At 43.1% G+C, this 12,611-nt stretch overlaps 1 protein-coding gene across 1 annotated transcript; it reads left to right on the forward strand.

The window, feature by feature from the left end:
- Positions 1–2,551: 2,551 nt before the first annotated feature.
- On the forward strand, positions 2,552–10,701 carry LOC113019204 (vang-like protein 2). The gene is made up of 8 exons (XM_026162766.1): positions 2,552–2,916; positions 3,544–3,781; positions 6,330–6,453; positions 6,538–7,145; positions 8,874–9,010; positions 9,261–9,396; positions 9,737–9,983; positions 10,342–10,701. The coding sequence occupies exons 1-8, from the start codon at positions 2,781–2,783 to the stop codon at positions 10,597–10,599; spliced, it is 1,884 nt and encodes a 627-aa protein (XP_026018551.1). The 5' UTR covers positions 2,552–2,780; the 3' UTR covers positions 10,600–10,701.
- The last annotated feature ends 1,910 nt before the right edge of the window (positions 10,702–12,611 follow it).

Below are 12,611 nucleotides of genomic sequence, written 5' to 3' on the forward strand. Positions count from 1 at the left end.
CTTGATAGAAGCTGGTGCTCAGCCTCTCATCCGTGGACTTTTACGCACAGTGTGCTTAATAAGGACGCACTTTGCGCCACGCGTGTGGGTAGACTTATTTCACTATCGTGAAATAAAAGACTGGTGACCAACTTATTTGCTGTTGGTCACCAGTCTGTGGCTCACAGCAGCATCACTTCAGCCTGCATGCTCTGCTTTGTTTTAACACCGATTCTCTTTGACGCTTAAAGTAAAATCGCGTTACGTGCAAACCTTCCCTGGAAGCGCCGTCACATCTATCATGTCAGCTGTTTGAGTGTTTGTAGAGTCCTGGATTATTCAACTACTCTGTTTAGGGTTGACTCTTGGAGTGAGGACAGGAGGCAACCCACACCTCGCTGGCTCACTGCCACCCGGAGGACAGGAGACCCCTGTGAGTCACAGAATTAGACATGAGGCTAAACAGCGACAGAGAGTTAAAAACATCCTAAACTGATTTAAAAAATACAAAGGTTCACCTGCTGACGAATGCATTTAATTTAAACATGAGTGGAGGGACACATAGTGATATGAAGGCAATGAAAGCTTTTTAAAAATGCAAATCCACAGATAGTTATCTCTCAGCATCAGCAGAAGTGGACGCTAGTAAACACTGACGACAACAACAACTTAGGACTTTGAGGCAGGCCTCTTAAATTCAAATTTAGTTTAAGTGCTGGCAGTCCCCTTTCCACACTGCACGTGGAAAATCTCACATGACAGTGGACTGCAGTGTAAATCAACTAGTGAATCGATTACAGTGGGATAGCCTTATCTGATCAGTGTGATCGATGTGATTAACTGTGTCCTGTCAGCGTGAGAGAGAGAGATGAGGGGCTGGTTTTGTTCACATTCATGGCACAAAATAGTTTCCAATCTGTGAGAAACATTTACTGTAAATTCTGACATTTTGCATTAAGTTTGTGTTTGTCTGCAGAGATAAAATATTCTACTTGAGCATGTGTCAGTATGCCTCCCATAGTCAAGGACATCCATGGAGGTTTGCACTCTCTAGACACACAGAGGTAACTGTGGGGCTGTTTTTCACTCAGTCCTGATGGTTTGTAACCACCACTCTCTCATGCTCCTTTTTCTGTTTGAGACAGTATTTGAAAAAAACCCAAAAAAAACCCCTTTGTCTTGATGAGAGGTATCATGCTCAAACTGCAGCAGCTCTGAAGATAATTTTTCATCGTGTCAACAGGGAATATGAGTTCTTAGGTCAAAGTGATTTCCATTTTTATCCAGAAAGTTGGCAGAGCGCTCTGCCCAGCATGGTGCTGTGACAGGTAGTCCATACAGCCATGTCTCTCTCTAAGGAGGCAAGAATGCCGTTTTATGCCCTGTGGACACAGCAGACAAAAACTATGCTTAGCAACTCATTGCTAAACTCTTCACTTCATTTATGTGTTCCCTCTTTTAGCTCATATACATTCAAAGAAGGTTTTACATGAAAACTGAGGAGACATTTGACTTTTATTGGGATAAAAGTCCTCACTTTTTAAGTAGAGATAGTGTCTCTCTCATGAATCCAAACCTGGAGCTGGTTCCACAGAGGAGGGGCCTGAAAGCTGAAGGCTCTGTTTAACTGTTTGTTCTAAAACATGGCCAGATTTCTAAATAATCAGGTCAGTGTATGTACAGTCAATTATATGTGAGCCACAAGCTCTAGGCCACATCCACACGTACATGGATATCTTTTTCAGTATCAGTATCAAGAGGCCAGTAATATATCACTAATATCATCATCTCACACACATAGCTCTAGCTTTAAACACAGAACTAACTCCAACTTACTTTTTAAGTCTTCTGTTTATAAGGGGCTGTTAATCAGAAGAAAGCTGTCTTAAAAAGGAAGGTGTGAAACAGTTTGTCCGCTGTGAACCAGAAGCTCAGGATTCACAGTTTTCTTTCAACCTGTGTTTCTTCATTACGTCAGTGCAAGCAGATATCCAAATATGTTCCCTGATAAGGCACACATCTCCAGCTGAGAACAAAGAAGCCCCACCCATCTGCTGTTTAAATATTTTGTTTGCTAGGAGCAGCCAATCAGAATAAACTTTTCTAACAAGGAGGGGGAAGGGAACTAAAACTGCTTGTTTTTGACAGTGAAGAGAGGGGGTGCACAGAGCCCGAGTATAAAATGAATGAGGGTTATATTTAACTGTGAGTTATGCAAAACTGCATGAGTGAAGTCTAATAAATATATGGAAGTTGAATATAACATGTTCCCTTTTAAAGATGTGGTCCTCATTTCTGCATTATTAAAATAATAACAGCTTCTACAAAGTAAATAAATCAGTGTGTCAGAGAAATATTGATATTTAAGTGTCAGAAATTTTCAGTGACCCTCTGTGGATGTCAGACAACTCCACATGAAGGTCTGATCTCCTAAAATTTAAACCTACTCATGCGCCTTCTTGGAAAATGTCTGTCTTCAGAAGTCCATGTTTGAATCACATGAAAGCCGTTAAGTAAAACCTGAAGTCTCTAATGTGGAGATGTGATGCTTCAGGTCACGGCACAAACTGAGAGCACGAGGTGGCTTGTTATTAGATTAAGTGTCCGCTTTTTCTGCAGGCAGTTTGGAAAGTACCCATGAGAAAACAACCCGGCTCTATCTGCATGAAAACAAAAACAGATTACAGGTCTGTGGATTCAGAGGAATGTCCTTACAATGATGCCAGATTTGCTTAGTTTAAAAAAAGTCTTGAGGTGTGCAGTTGAGGGATAAGAGAACAGGATGGGGTGCTGCTGAGTTGATGTTTTGGTCGCCACGACAACTGCTCCCCCTCCTGTCTTTTCTCACCGCTAGCCTCCCATTCATCCCCATTGTAGTAGCTAAGCTCCGTTGCCCCAGGAGACCACGGGGGACAGTTGGGGAATGTGGGCGAGAATGCAGATCGCAGACCGACCCACAACAAAACACTGCGGAAGGTTAAATATACCGAAATAAATGAAGCTCACTTTAAAAAGCAACAAAGTGCAGGTTCTTTATTCTTTTTTAAACTGCATGTTTCCAAGTTTTTCACGTATAAGACAGCAGGAATATTTTCAAGCGGCTGCCATGTTGGGCATCTGTTCCTGTGTGTCCTGCACACTGGAGACTTGCAGCCTAAGAATAGAAGGTGATGTGGTTGCCCTTCATTGGCTGAGAACACACTTGGAGCCAAATCACTCAGTTTGCTCATTTAAAAAAAAAAGGCAGAATAATGGGCTCAGTTATGCTCTTCCATACACTTAGAGTGCCAACATTTCAACAAAGCTGTCTCTCTTCTTGTTGCCATTCCTCAGTATGTGTCCCTCTGAGACTGTTTTACTTCTGTCTCACATGACAAATTATCTTTTTCCTATCCCTCCTTCTCTTCATTCATCTCTCTGCCTCCTCTCCCCGCTCTCCCTCTCTCTTCTCTCTCAGCTTTCTCTCTCTCCCAAATGGTCTCCATGCCTTTTCCAAACACTCACCCTATGTATAATTAATCTCTCACTCTGTCTTCCTCCCCCATCTTTCCGTCTTCTCCCAAGGCTCCAAGATAGATTCCCTCAGGAGTAAAGTGGATCTGCTGCGCCTCCCTCTGGCCCTCTCTACCAAGTCCATCAGCAACTGCAAGAGCCAGTTGGGAGTGGTCTGGGACAAGGGCGGTTTGGGGACAGGAGTGGCCCGGAAACTCCGCCCACCGCCGATCACTGACATGGACAACGAGTCAACGTACTCGGGATACTCTTACAAGTCATCCCACTCGAGGAGTTCCCGCAAACACAGGTAGAAGAAGCAAGCTGAGCAGCAATGCTGTCCAGTGTTTGTGTTCGTGTCTGTCATTGTCCTCATCCTGTTTTAAAATAGCAGAGCATTTCTGAAAGGCCAAGCTGAGGTCATTAAATCTAAATTCTAATGATCGATGAACTTTTCAGTCATATTACAGCTGGATGTCACAACTCTTACAGTAATAAACCAAATCTGTGATTAGGACGTGAGCAGCGAAACTATCGCTATCAAGTACTGTGATCACATGTCATCATGGTGCATAACAACCACATGACAACAAGCGAAAATGACACTTCTGACATCTTAGAAAACCACTGAATCATTTTAATTTCACAACAGTAACATCTAATTTGTATCCACAAAACTTTTAATATTAGACAAATATGCGAAATGCAGGTGTGATTTATCCACACCTCCCCGGTCCTCTGTGAAAAAAGAATTGCCCTGTTTGTTAAATCATGAATTAACTTTGATTAATTGCACTCGGGCTTTATTACTGCTAGACCTGTCAAATCAAGAAATCACAAAAGATCGCAAAAAGCAACACATCATGCCATGACTTAAAGAAACGGCTGACAAACAGCCAGTTATGTCTAAGCCATTTCTAAGGCTTTGTGATTCCATGAACCGCAGTGAGAGCCATTATCCACTAATGGATAAAACTTTGAAAAGTGGCGAAGAGTGTCCTGCCTACCAAAATGACTCAAAGAGCACACTGACGACTCATCTAGGAAGTCGTAAAAGAACCTAGAACAACATGTAAAGAACTGCAGGCCTCACGTGTCTCAGATAAGGTCAGAGGTTATGATTCAACAATAAGAAAGAGACGGCAAAAGTGCCATCCATGCGAGAGTTCAAGGAGAAAACCACTGCTGAGCAAGAAGAACACAAAGGCTCGTCTCACATTTACCAAAAAACATCTTTGACTCCCAAAGACTTTTGGAGGAAAAAAGCTGAACTTTCTGGAAGATTTGAGTCCTGTTAGATCTGCATTAAACTGACACAGCATTTCAGAAAAACACCATCATACTAACAGTCAGACATGGTGGTGTTAGCGTGATGTCTGGGGCTGTTCTGTTGCTTCAGGACATGAATTCTGATCCCTACCAGATAATCCTGAAGGAGAATATCCAACCATCAGCTCATGCTCAAGAGCGGAACAAAAAGTCTTCCACATGTGAAAGCCTCAGTTTTTTAGTTTTTTGGCACTGCCAGTTTTAGGGGCACTTGCATTTTAATGCAGGCTGTAGGTTTGGATAAGTGTTTTCCCCTTAATAATGAAATCATTGTCTAAAAACTCCAAAAGTTGATTCTGTTCATCTGGACGTAGCGTTTTCAGTGGGAGAACACGTCCAGAACACGTTGGATTTTGTTGAGAAGGTGAGAGATGTCATTATGGAGGCAGATGAAACCATGGTCTCGTACGATGTTACGTCTCTGTTCACTTGCATCCCAGTCACGGAAGCGTTGGAGGTAGTTTGTAAGAGGTTACAGGATGACACCAACCTCAGCAACAGGACCACTCTCAGCATCGACCAAGTGTGTATACTTTTCGAACTGTGTCTTCATTCCACCTACTTCACATACAAGGGTCAGTTCTACAGGCAGAAACTGGGGCTCCCCAGTTTCACCTATCGTGGCCAATTTGTACATGGAAGAAGTGGAAAAAAAGGGCTTTGCTATCCTACCCTGGAACACCACCAAGCCATTGGTTCAGATATGTGGATGACACCTGGGTGAAAATAAAATCTCAGGATGTGCCACAATTCACGGATCACATTAACTCGGTGGACCGACACATCAAGTTCACCAGGGAGGATATGAAAAGTGGCAGGTTAGCCTTCTTAGACTGTGAGATTTCCATCAGTAATGGGGGACATCTAAAAGCTGACGTGTACTGTAAACCTACACATACGGATCAGTATTTAAAGTTTGACTCTCATCATCCACTGGAGCACAAACTCTCCCACTGAGAACGCTACGTCCAGAGAAACAGAATCAACTTTTGGAGATTTACTTACCTGGATGACTGAGCACGCATCAAGACATTGTCTAAAAACTGCATTTTGTCTTTACTTTAGTTATCTTTGTCTAATATTAGAATTTGTTTGATAATCTGGAACATGTAAGTGTGACAAATATGCCAAAAACTAAGAAATCTGGAGGGGAGCAACTATTTTTTCACCACATTGTATTGCTATGTCATCAATGGACAGTCCGTTAATTGACATATAAATCATCTGACTAAAATCAAACAAACAACTCTAGAGCACGGGCATTCACTAGTAAATAAACAGTAACACATATCTTTAAAGACACTAGATAAAGTCAACACGCTGGTTACATGAAACAGTAGTGTATAATTACATTATATGTTCATAATAACAGTACAGTAGATTATGGAAAAATATAAAATGATGTTTTTTTTCTTAAATAGCAGAGTTTCACCACAACCGCTTCTGAAGAATCAGATCAAAATCTGCTGACATGAATTAAATGTTGTGCGTTTGTAGACGATAACTACTTTTTTCTTGTGGGTGTGCAGGGAGAGAAGGGACAGGCATCGCTCTAAGAATCGCGATGGCAGCATCCGTGGAGAGAAATCTGTGGTCATCCAGGCTCCGGGGGAGTCGCTGCTGGACGCAGATTCCCCCAGAGAGGACGACAGGGTGAGAGATTCATTTTTCATTTTTAGTCTTGTAACAAATGTTCTTCATAGCCACAGCATTTCTGACACTGACCTCTTCCTTCAGGATGACAACTGGGGTGAAACGACCACGGTGGTCACCGGCACCTCCGTGGACAGCATCTCAAACGAGGACCTGACGCAGCTATCTAAGGACTCAGACGACTCTTCAGCGCTGGAGTGTCGGCGTTACATCAGCCCAGCGCTGGGAGCCATTCTGGGCTTCGTCTCTCTGATCACTCCACTGGCCTTCTTGGCCCTCCCACAGCTCTTGTGGCGGGACTCACTGGACCCTTGCGGCACGCCGTGCGAAGGCCTTTACATTTCACTCGCCTTCAAGCTCCTGATCCTCCTCATCTCCACGTGGGCGCTGTTTCTCCGCCCGCCCAGAGCCGCTCTGCCACGCTTCTTTGTGTTTCGCTGTCTGCTGCTTGCGCTGGTCTTTCTCTTCGTGGCGTCCTATTGGCTCTTCTATGGGGTGCGGGTGCTGGACCCCAGAGAGACAGACTACAGGGGGATTGTGGGCTATGCGGCATCTCTGGTGGACGCGTTGTTGTTCATTCAGTACCTAGCCCTCGTGCTGCTGGAGGTCAGACACCTGCAGCCTGCTTTCTCTCTGAAGGTTGTGAGGAGCACAGATGGAGTCAGCCGCTTCTACAATGTGGGACATCTCAGGTTAGTAACTGTGGAAAATCAGGAGTATTTGTCTATTTTTTGTGTCTCTTTTTTTTCTCGAGTTCTCTGAAATAATGCTTTTTAAATTTCAGTGACACTTGCTGCAGAGTTTGGCCACGCTGTAGTAGGGGGCAGCATTTCATCACTGTTTGATCTGTCTGGGTCATGTTCGTTTCAACCCACTGCTAAGATGTCCAAAAAAAGCCCACTTTGTTTTGCACCACATGCATTATTTTCTCCAAACCGCATGTGGATCAACCCACAAAAAAAAGTCCAGATTTTGTTACGAAGTTTTCCCCACAGTGTCGGTGGAACTGTTCAGTCCTACAACTTTGACTGACTCTTGACCTCAATGCATTGCACTAATTCTCAGTTTTAGTCATTGCTCTAGTTTTCCTGCAGTTACCAACCAAACGGCAGTGAGTGGTTTTTAAAATATGCAAAGATCGTGTGGATGGTGTTGCTTTCATTTTCTGTGGGTGGTTAGGAAGTCACGCCCGTGCTATGTGTGTTAGACCCCTCTTAACCTTTGGCTCTGCTGTGAAGCTGCAAGCATGTGCTGGTGGTGCAAGCAGAGCGATCGGACTAAAAACTCAACACAACTGCAAAATATGTGGCCATAATTAGGTGATGATTTTATTTAGAGGATTGCAAATCACAATAACAGCCATCTTCAAGTTAAAGACATTATAGATGGAAAAAGGAACAGCCCAGCAACACTCGAGAAGGGGAGAAAAAAAATAAGCTCTGGATGGACCAGACAGCTCAGGAGGGCAGACGTATGCTATAAATGTCCAATTGCACAGCAGGATGGGTGAGAGCTGATAAGGATCACAGATTCAGACGGGATCAGGCCCAGATCCTGTTCAGCTCTGATCATTTTGCACTTAACTCAGGTTGAACATCCTCAGAGTGGACTGAACTTTGATCAACCTTTCTGGAACAGGAGACTCCAAAATTGTCGATCTCACAGTTATTCAAGCCACAGTTTCTTTTGAAACTCAGAGTTTGTTGAACCTGCTTCCTGTAATACGGCCCTGGTGACTGTGGAGGTCATTTGAGTGCAGTGAAGTCATTGTCACGCTAAAGAAACCAAGAATATTGTGACTTTGCGTGTTGCCATGGAGCTGTAAACACTGTGGTCATAAAGGGATGGACATGATCAGCAACGATACTCATGCAGCCTGTGGTGTTTAAATAAAGATCAGCTGCTATGAAGGGACCCAATCTGTGCAGAGGAAACATCCCCCACACCACCAAACCACCAGCAGCAGCCTGAACTGTTGATGAAGGCACGACGGAGCCATGCTTTCATGTTCTTTGTGCCACTACACTTACCATCTGCACCAGCAGGTTGTCTCAATCATGTCTACATGCCTAAATGCAGAGCCCTGTGATTGGCTGATCAGATATTTGTGTTCATATGAGTTGAACAGGTGTTCCTAATGAGGTGGCCAATGCAGCGTACTTCATAGCAGAGGATTGCTGTTGCATGTGATTTATAATTCTTGCACTGCTGTGCACTTTTTCTTGTTTCACACTGTTATAATTGATGTACGTTGTTAGTCCACAGCAACCGTTTTTTGAGCGGCACTCCATCTGAGTGACTGTTGCTGTTTCTTCCTGTTTCAGGGGCAGTAAAGCAGCGAGGATGTTAAGGTTGCCGACGCTGATAACAACTCTGCGTCTGTTTTAACAAACTTTCTTCCTCTTTGTTGTGCAATGCAGCATTCAGAGGGCCGCAGCGTGGGTTCTCGATCAGTACTACAGCGACTTTCCGGTTTATAACCCTGCGTTGCTTAACCTCCCCAAGTCCATCCTCACCAAGAAAATGTCTGCTTTCAAAGTCTACAACCTGGGGGAAGGTAACAATTCAGCTGAGCAAAAAACCTTATCAGTCCGAGTGAAATAAATGACGCTGAATGAAAAAGCAGTTTTCACCTCCACATGTAAAGCCATAGCTTCAGATTGCATAGTGAATTTCACACAAGCACGAGTCTATTAATTTATTTCTTCCAAATTCTACATGGAATAATAGCTGATAAGCTCATCAGAAGTATCAGAGCCACCCGTGTTACTCTGCTCACGAATTAAATGTCACATTTCTGTTCACAGACAACAGCACCAATAACTCCACAGGCCAGTCCAGAGCCATGATTGCAGCGGCCGCTCGGAGAAGAGACAACTCTCACAACGAGTACTACTATGAAGAGGCCGAGGTGGAGCGAAAGGTCCGCAAACGCAAAGCCAGGTACTAACGGGTGCGTGAATACAGAAGCATTCACTGACAAAGATGCAGAAGTTGCAGACTAGGTTAAACTTAAAAGGTTGTTTTCCTACTAAAACATAATCATATAAACATACTCAAAGATAAGAAGGAAGCACAAACACAAAAAAAATGATGTTAAGATGTTTGTTGTCATGAACTAACTAAATTTGTGGAATTCATATTATTACGTTTTTACCTGAAAGTCCTAAAATGATGCTTTTTTTTTTCCCCCTGGGGTAATAAACATAGAAGTATAGAGTTTGTAGTTTGTAATGTACATGACATCGGTTTAGTGGAGTCATGGTCTCCTTAATCCTCACAGGCTGGTGGTGGCAGTAGAAGAAGCTTTTACCCACATCAAACGTCATCAGCAGGAAGATGCAGTCACTTCCTCTCCCAAACACCCGCGGGAGGTGATGGACCCCAGGGAGGCAGCTCAGGCCATATTTGCCCCCATGGCGCGGGCCATGCAGAAGTACCTTCGTGCAACCAGGCAGCAGACTTACCACAGCATGGAGAGCATCATCAGCCACCTGCAGTTCTGCATTACCCACAACATGACACCAAAGGTAAGGAGGGTCAGTTTGTGTGCGTTATTTTCCCCAGTTCAGTCCTGGGAGGAGACACACATCCCTTTAGCGTTGTGTCAGGAACGTAGAAATAACAATATGATACAATAAGCAGAAATGCACTATTTCCAGCTAAAGGTTCAAATAAATGAGTTCGGCTCTTGTGTAAGTAGACAAAGTATGAAAACAGTGTGAATTTCTTTTATAAATGTTTTGCATTTGATTATGAATTGTGATCAAAATTGTCCAGCATTAAAGTAGTGGCAGCATTTTATTTTGACATCACATCCAGCCACATTAAACAGTGTGATGGAGTTTGTTCACAAACCGTTCTGCACATTTTCTGCTGTCATTAAAGGCTTTCCTAGAGCGTTACCTTGTCCCGGGCCCCACCCTGCAGTACCTGGACAGCAACAGGGGGCGCCGGTGGACACTAGTGAGCGAGGAGCCAGTGACCGCCTCTCTGCGTCAAGGCCACGTCTTCTGTCTGAGGCGCCTCGACCTTTCTCTGATTGTGACAGTAACGCCGCTTCCTTTCTTGCACATAGCCGAAGAGTTTATTGACCCTAAAAGCCACAAGTTTGTCATGAAGCTTCAGTCAGAGACGTCTGTGTAGAAGGGGAGAGGCACCGGGCAAGGCAGAGGAGGGGCAGGATGTCGCATCATATGTACTAATAACTGAGGGCTAATTTTTGGGGGGGACTTTTTTAAGGTATATTTTGTTTGTTCTTTATTTACTTTGCAGTATTTAAAACCTGATTGTCATGACTGTTTTTCAGAGTGTGGGACAGAATGGTCTTTACTGACATGAATATAGGAAAAACACCAAGGCCACAAAAATAGCAGGTCGCTGACCATCTTCCGTTTATTTGCTTGTAAAACTGCTGTTAACTGCCTGTTAACTTCGCTAAGTGATTCTTGATAAATGTGTTATTCCTGCACATTCTGCCTAAGATCCACCCATGATAGATCCATGTATCCACTGATTGGCTGTGGAAAAATATTCGAGTATTCTTATTGTTCTTAATGACCTTTTCTATGTGCAGTCAGACCTGAAAGGTTTCGCTTTACTTTATCTTTCTCAGACTTAAGCTCAGTTCTCTTTTCTTTCTTTAGAAGAAAAGGGAACTGAGCTTTTCTTCTAAAGAAAGGGAGTGGTTTAATCACTCCCTTTTCTTTCTTTAGAAAGAAAAGGGAACTTCTTTTTTTAACTTTTTCGTTCCTGCCAGACTGACTGTGAAAGGCAAAAAATGAACAGAAAACTTTACTAAAAGTTTGCCTGACATTTATAGACTGCTTTCATAACCTAAATATGGAGACATGAAACCATCTTTGAGTTATTTCTTCTTATATTTTTTTATTCCACTGAATGAAGGTGAAATGCTAACTTTGCAGTAAATATGGACACATGGATGGACAATTTGACTGTTTCTGAAGCATGTTTTGTATTTTTAGGTGGTTTAATCACTCACTGAGAGGTCCATCAACAGAAATGTCTTACATGATGAGGTAAAAAAAAAGAAGCTAAATTAGGAGCAGGGAATGGAGCCTTTCCCAGCTATTATAGATCAAGAGGTAGCTGGGCTAACAAAGAGAAACAGACAACCACATTTAGAATCACCACTTGATCTCATCCCACTAACTTCATGTTTTTGGACTGTGGTCCTCCACAGTCCACAGCCAAAGTACCCAGACAGGCAAACTCAGACACAGACGGTTGTTTGAACCCAGCAACAGTGCTAACCACTACATTATGCACTTCCTACTTTATAAAGCCTTCCTCTATAAGCAAAGATACTGCATTCAATGACATTCTGATGCAAAACGATGCAGGAAAGTGTTCTGTACTCCTAATGTTGGACCTCACGTCAGCCTTTGACACTGTTGACCATTACATTTTGCTTGAAAGGCTGAAATACTGGGTTGGTGTATCTGGGTCTGCCTTAGAGTGGTTCTCCTCGTATCTCTATGAATGATACTTTTCTGTGGCAGTCTCTAAGTACAGGTCATCTTCCACGTCCCTGTTCTATGGTGTGCCACAAGGTTCTGTGCTGTGGCCCTTATTGTTTTTAATATATCTACTTCCTCTCCAGCATATTTTGAGCCCCTTTGAGGACATTTGCTACCACTGCTACGCAGACGACATCCAGCTATATATATCTTTTAAACCAGAAGATGTTTCTAAGCTGCAGACTCTAAACGAGTGCTTAGAAACCATCAAAGGTTGGATGGCTGACAACTTCCTCCAACTTAATGAAGAAAAGACTAAAGTCCTTGTATGTACCTAACATAATGAATGCTCTTGGTCCTCTTTCAACATTTGTGAAATCGTCTATCAGGAACCTCGGGGTAACCTTTGATTCTGCTCTTACCCTGGATGTCCACGTCAAATCTCTGGTTCGGTCCTGCTTCTATCATTTAAGAAACATTTCTAAATTGAGCCCCATAGTATCTCATACTGAACTGGAGATTGTTATTCATGCATTCATTTCATCACGATTGGACTACTGTAATTCACTGTTTACATGTCTAAACAAAAACTCCCTGGTGCGTCTGCAGATTGTCCAAAATGGTGCAGCAAGGCTTCTAACAAAAGCATCGAAATACTCTCATGTAACACCGTTGCTT

The sequence above is a fragment of the Astatotilapia calliptera genome, chromosome 3 (genome assembly GCF_900246225.1).
Source record: "Astatotilapia calliptera chromosome 3, fAstCal1.2, whole genome shotgun sequence".
NCBI classification, from domain to species: domain Eukaryota; kingdom Metazoa; phylum Chordata; class Actinopteri; order Cichliformes; family Cichlidae; genus Astatotilapia; species Astatotilapia calliptera.